Source organism: Chionomys nivalis, chromosome 9 (genome assembly GCF_950005125.1).
Source record: "Chionomys nivalis chromosome 9, mChiNiv1.1, whole genome shotgun sequence".
Classification (NCBI taxonomy): Eukaryota; Metazoa; Chordata; class Mammalia; order Rodentia; family Cricetidae; genus Chionomys; species Chionomys nivalis.
Genome location: NC_080094.1, coordinates 83,129,535 through 83,145,524, shown reverse-complemented (window position 1 = coordinate 83,145,524; position 15,990 = coordinate 83,129,535). Strand labels below are relative to the sequence as shown.

The 15,990-nt window shown below is 46.7% G+C and overlaps 1 protein-coding gene across 2 annotated transcripts in view; it reads left to right on the top strand.

The window, feature by feature from the left end:
* The window catches only part of Lrp4 (LDL receptor related protein 4), a 53,729-nt gene that overhangs the window by 25,109 nt on the left and 12,630 nt on the right, over positions 1–15,990 (top strand). Inside the window, exons 17-31 of one of the 2 annotated variants that reach the window (XM_057780636.1) lie at positions 2,466–2,674; positions 2,774–2,855; positions 4,034–4,139; positions 5,076–5,277; positions 7,955–8,144; positions 8,231–8,362; positions 9,446–9,586; positions 9,797–9,883; positions 9,986–10,157; positions 10,862–11,024; positions 11,141–11,366; positions 11,711–12,014; positions 13,278–13,496; positions 13,643–13,777; positions 14,510–14,618. In XM_057780636.1, the coding sequence (XP_057636619.1) occupies positions 2,466–2,674; positions 2,774–2,855; positions 4,034–4,139; positions 5,076–5,277; positions 7,955–8,144; positions 8,231–8,362; positions 9,446–9,586; positions 9,797–9,883; positions 9,986–10,157; positions 10,862–11,024; positions 11,141–11,366; positions 11,711–12,014; positions 13,278–13,496; positions 13,643–13,777; positions 14,510–14,618 (2,477 nt within the window). Of the gene's footprint in view, positions 1–2,465; positions 2,675–2,773; positions 2,856–4,033; positions 4,140–5,075; positions 5,278–7,954; positions 8,145–8,230; positions 8,363–9,445; positions 9,587–9,796; positions 9,884–9,985; positions 10,158–10,861; positions 11,025–11,140; positions 11,367–11,710; positions 12,015–13,277; positions 13,497–13,642; positions 13,778–14,509; positions 14,619–15,990 lie in introns of those variants that run through there. The other variant, XR_009057715.1, reaches the window with a different exon arrangement.

Genomic DNA, 15,990 nt, shown 5'->3' with positions numbered 1-15,990 from the left:
GGTATTTAGTTATAACCCTAGAGCTGGCGGGGGAGAGGGTGGTCAGATCCCTGGCCCTCACATGCCATCCAGCCTAGCCAATCTGTAAGGTTTGGGTTCAATGACAGACCTTGCCTCTAATTAAATAAATAAGATAAGGTAAAGAGCTGTAGAAGGAGATGCCCAACTTCCACATGTACACACATTTACACATATCCATATACAATCACACACACACACACACACACACACACATCAGATTCTCAGAGCCTTTTCCAGAGAGTGATTAGGGAAAACATTCAGAGGTTTCATTCAAATACATACTTGAAAATTAGTTTCATACGTTTTTCTTTTTTCCTTTTTTTTTCCTTTTTTGAGACAGGGTTTCTCTGTAGCCCTGGCTGTCCTGGAACTCACTCTGTAGTACCAGGCTGGCCTCAAACTCACAGAGACCCTCCTGCCTCTGTCTCCCGAGTGCTGAGATTAAAGGTGTGCGCCACCACCACCTGCTTTCCCATATACTCTTTTATGCCCAGTTGCTCCTGTTATTTTAGTGAGATGCAATATGCTTCCAGGCACTTCCTTCAGAAGATTTACCAAAGCTTACAAGAGGGTTTGGTAAAGCCAGGAAGAAAGTGCCGTTCTGAGTAGAAAAATATGTAGGTGTTCATCTGTGGGTTTCTTGTCTGGATTTAGCCAGCTGTGGATAGAAATTCTAAAACTCTGTACTGAAGATGTGTCGTCACTTACAAAGACGATTTCCACTTATTTGTGTTTGTGTCTGTATTCTGGGGTGCGCATGAGGTCAGAAGACAACTTGAGTTAGGTCTCTTCTACTCTGTGGGGCCCTGAGATGGAACTCAGATAGTCAGCCCTGTATCAACTGTTTGGTCATTATTCTCTAAAGAATACATTGTAGGAGCTGGAGAGGTGGCTCAGTAGTTAAGAGCACTTAATTTCAGAGGACCCAGGTTCAGTTCCCAGTCCTACACAGCGGCTCACAACTGCCTGTAACATCCAGGCTTCTGATGATATTTTCTGGCCTCTAAGGGCACTAGGCACACACATGGTACACATATGGACATTCAGGAAAACACTTCCTATGTATAAAATAAAAATTAAATGAAAAAAAAGGCCTACACACATATTTCTAAAGGAAGGATATAGGATACAACTAAATGGGAGTTATATTGCATATTGAACCCCTAGTATCAAACAAACAAATATTATATTACAAGTAATCCAGAGATTATTTAGATTATATAGGATGTGCACAGGTACACAAGGGCCTGAAGCTTCTGTGAACTGAGTGCTGCAGGGCTCCCAACTATACTGGGAAAGTATGTAGACAAGCCAGAGGATGGAAAAGCTGCTGTGTCGAGCAGTGACCAAAGCTCCCTCTGTGACCAGACTGGTGCAGAACTGAGTCCTAGTTCCGGGCATGCTCCCTGGTTCTGCTGGCCTCGGTCACTCATCTGAGAACAGGAGCAAGAGTGTGTTTCACAAAGCACTTGGTATGAGGCATTATGAGGAATTGGGCTTTATTATGACATTTAGCAGAACTGTTTTTTCTCCTCCCCTCTTCTCCCCACTCTCCTGCACACCCACATACCCTTTTCTTCCCTTGGCCTCCTTTCTGCTCTAGCGTCACATGCCTTTTTGGTCCCCTCCTTTCCTCAACAGTGTTTTTCCCTTCTTGTGATTTCCTATCTAATTTCATAACTTCTTATACATGCATATAAACATGACAGTTAGGATCCACATACGAGAGAGAACTTATTTTGTTTGTTTGCTTTAACATTTTGAGTCTGGGTCATTTCACTTAATAATATAATACTTTTCAAGTCTATCCATTTTACTGCAAGGTTCATAATTTTCTTTTTCTTCATGGCTGAGTAAAATTGCACCGTGTCTATACCAGGCATTCAGCTTTTCTAAGCACATAGTTCAGTACCTGGCAAGGAAAGAACTTAGTGGCCAGTTGTCGTTGGCTACAACTGTGAAGAAAACAGAAATGGGAGGATAATTCTAGACAACACAATAAAAGCAGAAACTCTAGCCGGGTAACATGTCTGTAATTCCAGCACTTAGGAGGCTGAGTCAAGACTGAGAGTCTGAGAAAAGCCTAGGCTTGTATCAAGGAAACAAAAAGGCAGAAGACTTGAAATAGAGTAAACATCTCAGAAGTAGGCTGGTAGTGGGCAGTGGCCCAGCCGCAGCACTAGAAATGGGCAAGAGAAGTAAGAAGAGAGAATGATTCAAATAAAGCTGATAGATCCTCCCGCAGTGGGGTACAATCCATTTCCACTGGACTTTAAAGTCTAATTCTACGCGGATGGGCAACCTGCAGTGTGAAGAGTGGGGGTGAAGGGCAGCAGGTCCCAGGAGATGTGATTGAACTAGGTGTCACACAGGTGAGCATCTGTGTCTGTCACTGTTACTGGACTTAGAACATTAAAAGGAGACCCCTCTCGGCCTTTGATCAGGTCTTGACAAGTTCCTGCTTTTTGCCCGAAGGATGGACATCCGTCGGATCAGCTTCGACACAGAGGACCTGTCCGACGATGTCATCCCACTGGCTGACGTGCGCAGTGCTGTGGCCCTTGACTGGGACTCCCAGGATGACCACGTATACTGGACAGATGTCAGCACTGATACCATCAGCAGGGCCAAGTGGGATGGAACAGGACAGGAGGTAGGGCCCAGTGTGGCTCCAGCCCTTCGGGAGGGGAAGTTTGGGTTCCAGAGCTGGACGAGGTGTGCCGTGGGTGACACAGCTTTCCTTCCTGTCCAGGTGGTAGTGGATACCAGTTTGGAGAGCCCTGCTGGTCTGGCAATTGATTGGGTCACCAACAAGCTCTACTGGACAGATGCAGGTATATCTAGGAGCCATGGCCTGGATACCTGAGTCTTCTGAGGCTTTAATACTTATTATCCAAATTGCAACTTCTTCTGTGCTATGAAGCATTTTGGGTAATGAACTTATGACCTGGGGTTTTTCCATTGATGTCTGAATAAAACTTTAGGCAGTTTTCTATGAATCTTGGTGGGAGCAGGGACTTGGAGACAAAACAAATACCTTTAAACCAGTACTTCCCAAAATGTGGTTTCTGAAAAGAAATTAAATTAAATTAAAAAAAAAAAGTTTGCTGCCACTGACAGCTTGTTTGATAATTGTCTGCTTGACTTCATTTGTATAAAAGGAGAAATTAATATACCATGTATTTCCTCAGACCTACTGGATATTACTATCATGTAGCTTAATATATTAAAATTACATAAAAATTTTAAAAAAATGTAGTTTCTGGAACAAGAGCATCACCATGTACTAGAAAGTGGTGAGAAATTCACATCCTGAACCCCAGACTTACTTAGAATCATGAGGAATTAATTGCAAGAATTTTTTTTTTTCCGAGACAGGGTTTCTCTGTAGCTTTGGAGTCTGCCTGGAACTAGCTCTTGTAGACCATGCTGACCTCAAACTCACAGAGTTCCGCCTTTTTCTGCCTCCCGAGTACTGGGATTAAAGGTGTGTGCCACCACCACTTGGCAATTGCAAGAATCTTTAAAGATTTATTTGTTAATGTGTATGTGTGTGCCCGAGCATATGTATAAATACCATGTATGTACAGGTGCCCATGGAAGCCGGAAGAGGTTACAGGCAGTCAGGAGCTGCCCAGTGTGGGTGCTGGGGATTGGACCTGAGTCCTCTGTAAGAACAGTAAGCACTTCTAATCCCTGCAGCATCAGTCCAGCCCCAGGAATCTATGGTTTAACAAGCTCTTTTCATTCTTATGCGCACAAAATTTGAGAATCATTGCCTTGAATCAAAAGACAGAGTTTCTATCTAGGTTTAGGAAGTTGTGCTGTTCTAAGGAAAGAAACTAATAAGTTGAATTTCTTCTCATAGTTTCTGTCACTAAATATCCACTGTATATACACCACAAAACCTTTGCTGAGCAGTCACCGCATACAAGGCACTGTGCTAGGCAAGGGGTAGGGAGAAGAAACGAACAAGACTGGAGTGAATTGTTTTGCACTTATTCCGTGGCAGGTACAGACCGGATTGAAGTGGCCAACACAGATGGTAGCATGAGGACGGTGCTCATCTGGGAGAACCTTGATCGTCCTCGGGACATTGTGGTAGAACCCATGGGCGGGTATGTACTATCCCCCGCCCCCAGAACTGGGTATAAAAGGGGTGTCTGCACATTAGGGAGAGGGGGCAGATCTGTGGATGAGCTAAGGGCAAATGGGGGAAGTGAAATCACTGTCTCTTCTCCAACAAGGAAACCTTTTCATTTGAATTTTTCTTTAAAAAGTTTTGTTGTTGTTGTCTGCTTAGAAAAGTCATTTCATTATTGAAGAAGATTAAATTTTGTAGAGAGTGAAATTCTTACCTCCCAGCGTAATTACTGTTAATGCTTCAGGGTATGTTTTTCCAAAATATATTTTTTCTAAATGCTTGTAAATATTGGTGGTGGTGGCAGATTTGATTTTATAAAAATGACATACCGTTTTGGAGCCCAATAAGTACCTGCAATCCCAGCATTTGGGAGGTGGAGGTAAGACGTTCAGGACCACAAGGCCATCCTTTGCCACTCAGCGACTCAAGACTGTCCTGGGCTATATGAGATCTTGTCTCAAAAACAAAACAAAACAAAAATCCCTCGCCAAAAATAAATCTACTTTGGGATGTTTTCTTCCTTCTGCTTTGCCATACGTCTTGTATGTATACCTCGTCTGAGTGTATAGTCCTCTTCTGCATAACTGCATAGAGTTTTGTTATGCTTATGCTCTGTAATTGTTTAATACATGTGGTCAAGAAAACATTTTTGCTGGGTGTGGTGGTTCCCCTCCTTTTTCACTCCCATGCTCTATACTCTAAGCCTTGGCCTCTCCTCTATCAAGACTCTGAAGTACCTTTTGATAGTGTTTAGAGATCTAAGGCCTTCTCCTAAAACTCTTTGGTATTTTTTTTCATGCTGTGAATTGAACCCTATACCTCACATATGCTAAGCACTCTACCAGTAAAACACACTGAAGCCTCCACTGGGTGCTAACTGGAAGTCTAAGAACCCCTTGCTTATATCTAGGTACATGTACTGGACGGACTGGGGTGCGAGTCCCAAGATTGAACGAGCTGGCATGGATGCCTCCAGCCGTCAAGTCATCATCTCTTCTAATCTGACTTGGCCGAATGGACTTGCTATTGACTATGGGTCCCAGCGGCTGTACTGGGCTGACGCTGGCATGAAGACTATTGAGTTTGCTGAGCTGGATGGCAGCAGGAGGAAGGTAAAAGTGGCACTAAACTGTCTTCTCACAGCTCTGGAAGCCCCCAGGGCAGCATTCTCAGGTGACAGGAGCTAGGGGGACCCAGAGGTGATGGGACCAGCGTGGGAAAGATGCTGTAGCCACAGGGGACACAGAGCTGCTGGTTGATTATTCAAGCAAACTAGGAATTAGTGTGAAGTGTGGACTGGACACACACACACCTAATATCCATTGCAACTAGCAGTGATCATCCACCTGCTGTACGCTGGGCTGATGACTGAGCTGCCTCTCCTTTGCCATTGTTTATTTTGTTATAATTTCTAACTTTAAGAAAAATTGGCAAGAGTATAGGAGGAATAATATTTTGCCATGTTTCCTATACCATGCTCATTCTCTTCCTTCCCTCTCCCATCTCTCTCCACACACATACACAAATATAAACACACATACACAGTTATTTTTTTGAATCATCTGAGATTAAATTGGAGAAATCTTGGCATAATTCCAAAATATTCCAGCGCATATTTCTTAAGAACAAGAACCTTACGTGGTGAAACTGAGTTTGGAGATGACACAGTAGGTAAAAGCATTGGTCATATAACCGTGAGGACCTGAGTTCAAATCCTGCTGCCTGTATAAAAATGTACAGAGTAACATGAGTGTCTGTTATCTGAGGACCCCACAGTGAGGTGGGAGGCAGAGACGAGCTTGTAAACAGCACAATACAGAGACCCTGGTGGAAGGCAAAGACACACACACAAGGCTGTCCTGACTTTCACACTCATACTGTGAAGTGTACCCATACAGAAACCACACACAAAAATATAAATAATTGAATTAAAATAATATTGGCATACTGCTGTATAATCCACACTCTTTAATTTCATTACCAGTTTCTTCAGGACTGTTTTTTTTTAATAATTTTGTTTTCTCTTTTACCCTAATATGTCGGGGTCCAATGCTAGCCTGGACCCTCAATTATTTCTCTTGACCAGACCCCAACATAAACTATCTCTCTCTGGACCGGTGTGGAGGCGTGGGAATAAAGACACAACTCACATGGCTTTATCGGGAGGGAGATTTTTAATGGTCCCTCATGAAGTCCTGAGTTCACATCCTGAAGAATTTTTCTTGTTTATTCTCCTAACAGTCTTTATACCAAAACCTAACTTAGGGGAAATACATTAGCATTCTGTCTCCTAGGTAACCAGAAGAATGGCTTTCAGTCACATCCACAACTACCTGTCTGCTGTGGTGCTAGCTGTCACATAGGCTTGAATCAGCATTTCTATCAGGCATCCTCCAAATTATAAAGGGGCAACAACATCCTGACCTTATGTTAGGTTGCGAAGGCCTGCCTGGTAGGCTGCTTGACCATCCTCAGTGGGGCCTATGGCTTCAGAGCCTGGCTACCACACCATATAGGAATATGGACCTATCCCAATATCTAATCCAGAATAACCCATTGCCTTTAGTGACCCCTGCCTCCCTCTCTCTGAGGGTCTTGCTATGTAGCCCAAGCTGGTCTCAAACTTGGGCATCTTCCTCAGTTCTGGGACTATAGACCTGTATCAGCAGGCCCAGCTCTGTGTCTCTTTACCCTCTGATCTGGTTCCTTCCTCAGACTTTCTTTCTTTTTTTTGGTTTTTCGAGACAGGGTTTCTCTATAGCTTTGGTCCCTGACCCGGAACTCAGCTCTTGTAGACCAGGCTGGCCTCGAACTCCCAGAGATCCGCCTGCCTCTGCCTCCCGAGTGCTGGGATTAAAGGCGTGCGCCACCACCCTCAGACTTTCTTAAACTTCCTATTTAAAATAACACCATTTATTTAATGTGTGTGTGTGTGTGTGTGTGTGCATGTGCTACGGTGCGTGTGTGGTTTCAGATGACAATTTACAAGATTCTCTCCTCCCACTCTGTGGATTTCAGAGATTGAACTCGGGTCACTGTTATGCCCAAATCCGTCCCGTATGTAAAAGCAAAGAGCCTTTATTTTAATCAAGTTTGCAAACTCGGTCTCTCCACATGTCCAACATATCGGAATATCCGGAGAACCCCGAGCTCAATTAGAATTGGGTTTTTATAGTAGTAAAGGTGGGGGTGAGGAGCCTCTGAGGTTCAGGACCCGTGATTGGCTGACATTTGTCTAGGGTGTCCTGGTGAAGTGCTGGCAGGTGTTTCTATTTACAGTGATTGGAATGCCAGGAATTTCCTTTGAATGGTCTGCTCTTGGGTGGGGGTCAGGTAATCTCAGCCTGCCAGGCATTGTCTCAGGGTAAACTATTGAGACTCCAGACTCCATTTACATTTATTGATGGCCAGAGTCCCAGCTGATAATGGTTGGAGGAAGTAAAGAACTTCCTTTCTGCCCAGATTTAGATTATCATGGCTGACCCTCAAAGTCACCATGTTTGGTGGCAAGCACCCACTGAGCTGTCTTGCCAGTCAGTCTTTCCATTTTCAAAAAGGAAAACTCCCTTTCTTTTGTAGATACTATGATATCTATTTTGATTACTTGATCAAGGTTGTGAATGCTGTAAAGTTGCTCATTTTCTTTTTGTGATTTGAGCCAAGCCATGAAAATGATACCACAATACCTAACAGTACCCAGCTCGGCGCTAACACGTGCTGGCAGGCACCTTGCTGAGCTCTTGCCTGCTCCATGGACTGTTGTGTGATGCCAGTGTTGGGGCCTGCCAGGTGCTGATTGGAAGTCAGCTCCCCCACCCTTTCGGGCTGACTCTGTATGGACAGCGCATCTATTGGACTGACTGGCAGACCAAAAGTATACAAAGTGCTGACCTGCAGACTGGGTTAGACCGGGAGACTCTGCAGGAGAACCTAGAGAACCTCATGGACATTCATGTCTTCCATCGCCAGAGGCCTCCAGGTGAGCAGCCATCAGCAGTTGCTAGCTTCTCCCTCAGCCGCCTTATGCCCTAGCCTGCTCCACTGATAGTTCCCCGCCCTGTACAGTGACAACGCCGTGTGCTGTGGAGAATGGTGGCTGCAGCCATTTGTGTCTCCGGTCCCCAAATCCAAGCGGTTTCAGCTGTACCTGCCCCACGGGCATCAACCTGCTCATTGATGGCAAGACATGTTCCCCAGGTGAGTTTGTGTGGAGAAGGGGCTGTCCCTCCTTTGCAGGAATCCTCCGACATGTTCTGGGGATCTGTGAGTGCTGCTGCTCCCAGGAGCTTAGAGGAGAGAGTGGAGAAGCAGGTAGGCGGGATGGAGACCAGGGTCTGTTTCCTTATGGCCATCTTGTTAGGAGAAAGATGTCCTGTCTCAACAGTTTCAGCTGTTGCCAAACTACAATATGATGATTTGTTCAGAACAAGACTCTTCACTTCTTTTTGCACAGACTTGTGTGCAGATGTGTGACAAAGATGTGCGACTTTTGTGAGCAACAGGACCTAGGTATCATTCTTATGGGAGTGTCCCAGAAGTAAGGCCTGGATACCCAGATGTTGGGGGAGGGAGGTCAAGGTATCTCCTAGGTGATACCGTGTGGTAGACTGCATTTGAACTCCAACTTCCTAAAGAAGCTGAGTGCCTCTCAACTTGCAAATGAAGCTTTCTGGGCCCCTTTTCTACTTTTCTTAAGCTTCATGATAAAAGGGTCCTTCAAAGAGGGCTGCTGTTACAATACTGCTCTTTATCACACTTACGCTTAATATTGTGTGTCTGTGTGTGGGAACTTGAGGGAGTCTTTTCTCCTCCCACGATATGGGTCCTGGGGACTGGACTCAGGGCATCAGGCCTGGTGGCGACCACCTTTACCCCACCCCCCGAGTCTTCTTATCAGACCCCCTTCCATAATAGAGGTGATCTATGCCTGTAATGCCAGCGCTTGGGAGAATCAGGAGTCCACACAATGAGGTCAAGGCCAGCCTAACCCCTTCAAGCTCTCCCACCCTCCAGAAGGAAGTACCACCTATGCATGTGTATGAACCTAATTCTCAGTGCTTTATGTATGCACATTACTTCTTTGGATGCTTATAGTTACCCTGTTACTATGGCCATTGTATAGAACAGAACACCAAGGCTTAAGTAATTTCAGTGGTTTGCCTAGGATCACACAACTAGACCAACAGTGTGAGGCTCTGGGCTTCGGTTTGCCCACCTCCAAATCCTCTTAGTGCCTCTACTAGAGTGACTATCTCCCTCCTTCTCTTTCCACCTGGGCAGGCATGAACAGTTTCCTCATCTTCGCCAGGAGGATTGATGTACGCATGGTCTCCTTGGACATCCCTTATTTTGCTGATGTGGTGGTCCCAATCAACATGACTATGAAGAACACCATTGCCATTGGGGTGGACCCTCTGGAAGGTCTGTGTGACCCTTCTTCCCTCAACAAAAGCTGTCACTGTCCTTTTGTCCTCTCACCTTTGCCTTCTGCTCCTTCTGTCCTTGCCAAGAGCTGCCCTCCTATGCCGTTCTTCCCCCTCCACCCATTCATTTCCCCAGGTTGGGACTATGGGGTCTTTGATCAGGCTCCGGGCAGGCAGGGCCTGGACTGAGTCAAGCCTTCCTTCTCAGGAAGAGTGTACTGGTCAGACAGTACGCTGCACAGGATCAGCCGTGCCAGCCTGGATGGCTCACAGCATGAGGACATCATCACTACAGGTGAGCCTTTCCCTCAACCCAAGGGCCACCTGACTGGCTACACTGGGGAATATCCCGTTTGCCTGAAGGCGGGGGTCAGTGTGTTCTTCTGACGTCCTATAGGTCTGCAGACCACAGATGGACTTGCGGTGGATGCCATCGGACGGAAGGTCTACTGGACAGACACAGGAACAAATCGGATTGAAGTCGGCAACCTGGATGGGTCTATGCGGAAAGTGTTGGTGTGGCAGAACCTTGACAGTCCCCGGGCCATTGTACTGTACCATGAAATGGGGTGAGAGCTGGCTGTATCAGTCTGGACTGCTGAGTGCGCCAAGCTTAGCTGGGACTATGGAAATGTATCAGAGGAGCACTGTGAGCCCCGGAGGTCACTGTAGACTAAGTTCTGACCCAGGGCTCCTCCCCTCCCTTGCAGCTTCTTTCATTGCGTCAGCATAGCATGCAGCTTTAAAGGATGAGCTTTGCCGTCAGAAGACAGGATTCAAGGGTGGGGAGATGCGGCAGTTGGCAGAGTGCTTGCCACCCTAGCATGAAAGCCAGGTCCAGATATGAGCCTATGACCCTGGCACTGGGGAGGCAGAAATAGGACCACTGGAGATTGCCAGCCAGCCAGTGAGCTCCAGGTTCAGAAGATCTGATCTCAAAGAGAAAAAGCGGTAGCACGTGAGCACCATCCACCTCTGGCCTCAAGCCTCATGTGCACACACACAAAAAGACCAAGATTTAAATTCTTTCATGTGTAGTGGCTTCCTCACTGTGGATCTAATGTTTGAACTTTCTGATCCTTATCAGCTTTCTCCCTTATCAAGCAAGGGGGACAATAAAAGTGCAGACCTTGTCACCCACCCTTGCAAAGTGAGGTAATGCCTGTGAAGTGTCTGGCATATTGCAGGAACTCACAGGATGTCTGACACACTGCCGGTATTCACAGTATACGGGAGCTGTTGGGATAACCAGCTGCTTCGTTTCCTTAACCAGGTTCATGTACTGGACAGACTGGGGGGAGAATGCCAAGTTAGAGCGGTCTGGAATGGATGGTTCAGATCGCACTGTCCTCATCAACAACAACCTAGGGTGGCCTAACGGACTGACTGTGGACAAGACCAGCTCCCAGCTACTGTGGGCTGACGCCCATACTGAGGTGAGAGCCCTGCCCCTGCTTCCCGAGAGTCTCAGGAGACAGAAGAGATCTGCTGAGGATCTTCAGCAAAGGCTCCAGGTAGACTAATAGCCACCTCCCTACAATCTCCTCCACAGAGAATTGAGGCAGCCGACCTGAATGGTGCCAATCGACATACATTAGTGTCACCAGTACAGCACCCATATGGCCTCACTTTGCTGGACTCCTATATCTACTGGACCGACTGGCAGACCCGTAGCATCCACCGGGCCAACAAGAATACCGGTAGCAATGTCATCTTGGTGAGGTCCAACCTGCCAGGCCTCATGGACATCCAAGCTGTTGACCGGGCACAGCCACTGGGTGAGAAGACCCCTGGGGCTCTGAGTCAGGGCCTCTGCACTTCTGGGACTACAGCAACAGAAGGCTATAGCCAGGGCACAGAATTACTACAATCAGCGAGACTTTCTAAGCCCATGTCCAGTATAAGTCTTTTTCCCCTCTAGGTATGACTGGTACCACAGGTCTATGCTACTGCTACCTCCAAAGAATTCCCAGAGATACTTGCTCTGCCTCACACTTCTGTCTAACCCTGAATCTTGTCACTAGAAGCAGTGAACAGCCAGCCATAAGAAACTAGTTCCTTTATGATAGAGTCTGTCAGCCCCCAGGCTGGGTGTGAAAGCTCACTGCTCCTCTCTCTCCAGGTTTTAATAAGTGTGGCTTGAGAAACGGTGGCTGTTCCCACCTTTGTCTACCTCGGCCTTCTGGTTTCTCCTGTGCCTGCCCCACTGGCATCCAGCTGAAGGGGGACAGAAAGACCTGTGACCCCTCTCCAGAGACCTACCTGCTCTTCTCCAGCCGAGGCTCCATTCGCCGCATCTCACTGGACACCGAGGATCACACAGATGTGCATGTTCCTGTCCCTGGGCTCAACAATGTCATCTCCCTGGACTATGACAGTGTGGACGGAAAGGTCTACTATACAGATGTGTTCCTGGATGTCATCAGGTATGAGCGGCACTGAGACCGGCAGGGGACACGGAGCTGTAGTCCTGCCCATTTCACAGGATGCCATACTTCTATTGCTTGCTTGTTGATTTAATGATTATAAGCTACTCAGGAGGCTGAGATTGGAAGATCACTAGTTTGAGGTCAACATGGGCAAGGTCCAGTCTCAAAAAATAAAAACAGAGCTGGTTATGGTATTTCCCCTTCTATAATCTCAGCATTAGAGAGGCTGAAGCAGGAAGACAGTGAGTTTAACATTAGCCAGACAATATGGCGATCTGTCTCAAAAACATAGTAAACAGAACGTGCCTCAGTTTATAGTGTTTGTCTAGTATGCACAAAACCCTGGGTTTGATTCCCAGTGCTGCTAAAGTGGGCTCTAGAGAAGCAGAGACAGAAGGATCAGAAGTTTAAGGCTATCTTTGGCTATATAATGAGCTAGTTTGAGGCCTGGGCTACATGAGACACCTTCTCATAAACATATCTGTCTGTCTGTCTGTCTGTCTGTCCGTCCGTCCGTCCGTCCGTCCGTCGGTCCGTCCATCCATCCATCCATCCATCCATCCATCCATCCATCCATCTATCTATCTATCTATCTATCTATCTATCTATCTATCTATCTATATCTATCTCTATATCTACCTGTGTGTATATACATATATGAAACCAGATATATTAAATAAGAAACCATAAAGCCAAGTTGGGAACAGTGCCAGGCCATGAATGGACTCTAAGAATCCCCTAAGGTAGATGAAAAGTTGGAATCTATATTGCAGCATAGGAACCTTAACCCAATATTAAGTTTTAAATTGGTTTACAAAGTTGTTTTGAGTCAATTTTTGCCATTCTTTTTATTATTCTTTACTTCTCTTATTTCAACACAACTCAAAAATATGTTATACAAGTGATTTTACCATAGCAGAGACCAAACCCAAGACCACTGCCCTACCACTGAATTACACTCCTAGTCTTACTCTCCCTGTCTCATCACCACCCCCAGGTAGCAACCCTTGTGTTCTCACAAAGCCATATTAGCAATTATTAATTTCCCCTGGGGTAAAACATGCATCCAAACCGCCTGCCACTTCCAGTTTGCAGGAAACACTCTGAGGACTCACACTCATTCCTCATGTATTGAGCAATTATCATGCCGGGTGCTGAGGAATGTATTTTATCCCTGTCTGTGGAGCTTACAGTAAGTTTCAGGGTATTATATTATTTCTGGTTGGTCTGGTTACTCATGTAACCCTGTATTGTCCCAAGGCGAGCAGACCTGAATGGCAGCAACATGGAGACTGTTATTGGGCATGGCCTGAAGACCACTGATGGCCTGGCAGTGGACTGGGTTGCCAGAAACTTGTATTGGACAGATACAGGTCGAAATACCATCGAAGCGTCCCGGCTGGACGGTTCCTGTCGCAAAGTGCTAATCAACAACAGTCTAGACGAGCCCCGGGCCATTGCCGTTTTCCCCAGAAAGGGGTAAGCTCATGTCTAGCAGGAGGGCCTGGTACGAGAGAAGCTCCCGGAAGGTGTTTACAAATTAGTGAATTGTTACCCACTATGTTGTGTCGACCTCTTGGCACCATCTCCCCATGCATTGTGACAATGGCACCATTGTGTCTTAGGTACCTCTTCTGGACAGACTGGGGCCACATTGCCAAGATTGAACGCGCAAACCTGGATGGCTCTGAGCGGAAGGTCCTCATCAACACAGACCTAGGCTGGCCCAATGGCCTTACCTTGGACTATGATACCCGCAGGTGAGAGCCCTGTCCCAAAGAGCCACCTGGGAATGTGTTGGGTCAAAGAGAGGACAGAGACTGACATGGGGAAAAGAAAAGATGGATAGGTCTTTAGGAGACCAGGAAGAGAAAACTACGGAAGGGATGAGACTATACAGTCTTAGCGCAGGAGTTGCTGAATCCAGCTTTGGGCCCTCTGTGGGGTTTGGACTCCTTGGTTTACAAATCTTGGAGGACCTTTAGTAAACAGAGTGTGTCCTGTTTTCCATTTATGGGCTGGTTCTTAGATTTGTTACTTACCTGAGGAAGCAACAAGCTCTGAAACTGAACTCTTCCTCTAGATTTTATATATATATCCCAAATGTGAAACTAGGAAGGGCAGAGGAGGGGCTTCTCCTTCCTGCCTGCAGAGGAAAAGAACTAAGGTCGCCTGGAGAGCTGGTCAAGAATCCTCTTCTTTTAACATTGGTTAGGACCACATGGCCTGAGCTCTCTTTCTGAAGGCCATTTTTAGAAATGTGGGCTTAGATTTCTAGACAGGATCCAAAGGGTGATCAAAATGTCAAACGAGAGGCTGGGGGGCTCCTCTAAGATGACTAGAGTCTCCGTGTCTCTGCAGCGCAGCTCCAGCCTCCCTCCCTCCCTCAGCTGGGACTCACAGGGCAGTGCAGCTCAGGAAGGAACAGACGGCCCTTATGGGAAGAACTGGGCTGCCCTGCACACATCTGCTTCCCTTCTCTTTCTTTGCAGGATCTACTGGGTAGATGCACATCTGGACCGGATCGAGAGTGCTGACCTCAATGGGAAGCTGCGGCAGGTCCTGGTCAGCCACGTGTCTCACCCCTTTGCCCTCACACAGGTACTGGTTCAAGAGAGAGGTACCGAAACCTCCCTGGCTGAGGTGTTTTCTGGGGGTTCTAAGTATTCTGCTATTCTGGCCCTGCACTTCAAAGTTCTATCATTTGAAGACATGGCTCTCAGAGGTGCACAGAGTTGGCTCAGGAGCTGTTAGATGCAAGTGCTGGGGCTCCGACTATAGACGCGTCGGCCCAGGAATATTCAGTTCTGAGAAACTGCCCTATGGGTCCTACGCTGTGGGTTGTTTCAGCTGACAGCTTTAGGGTCCGTGCAACAGAGAAGCCCCAAGGCAGGAGCAGGAGGCAGCCAGCTGGTCACGTGTTCTGCAGTCAGCACAGACATTGGTGAAAGCTGTGCCCAGCTACCTCAGACACACTCAATTCTACCTACTTGACAAACATCATCCACTCTACATTGTTTCTTTCCTTTTTTTTTTTTTTAAAGATTTCTTTGTTTATTACTTACACAGTGTTCTGCTTGCATGTTTACCTGCAGGCCAGAAGAGGGCACTAGATCTCATTATAGATGGTTGCGAGTCACCATGTGGTGGCTGGGAATTGAACTCAGGACAGGAAGAACAGACAGTGATCTTAATCTCTGAGCCATCTCTCCAGCCCCGCATTGTTTCTTTCTGATGCCAGGAGTTGAACCTGTAGCACTCTGCCCCAGAGCTACATGCCCAGCCCTGCGTTATGCATTTGATTTTACCAGCCAGAAAGGTTTTGTCTGGGTTTATCTGATGAAAGGCTGATAATGGACGTATTTTCTCAATCTACAAGTGTCCTCCAGAATCCCTAACAGTGCACCACCGAGGAGAAGGAGAATGATGCTTTCATTTCCCCTTTCCCCCTTGACTGAGAATCTTACCACCAACGAAATGCATGGTGGGGAAACTGTCCACAGAAATAAGCAGAGTATTTGAGCCAGAGCACTGAACAAAAAGACCAAACCAGGAAAGGCTGGCGTGGACTTCTGGATTCCTACTTGCTGGGTAGTGAGCCCTTCACTCTTTTGACAAAGGACTGAATGTAGATCTGCAGACTCAGATGAGCCACGCACATTCTTGAAGAAATGAACTGGATTGGGATAACTCTAGCACTTAGGGGGGAGAGGCAGGAGGTTCTTGAGTATGAGGTCTGCCTGAGCCACAAAGTCTCAAAAACACAAACCATAGCTAGGCCTGGCGAGACGTACCTATTGGTTCAGCACTTGGGAAGTAGAGGCAGGAGGATTAGGAAGGAGTTCAAAGCCATTCTCAGCTACATAGCAAGTTTGAGATCAATTTGGGCTATATGAGAGCCTGCCTCTATAAACAAACACAAAGAAGATAAACAGTCAGACAAAACTGAGTCGGGTGGAGCGGACAGAAACAC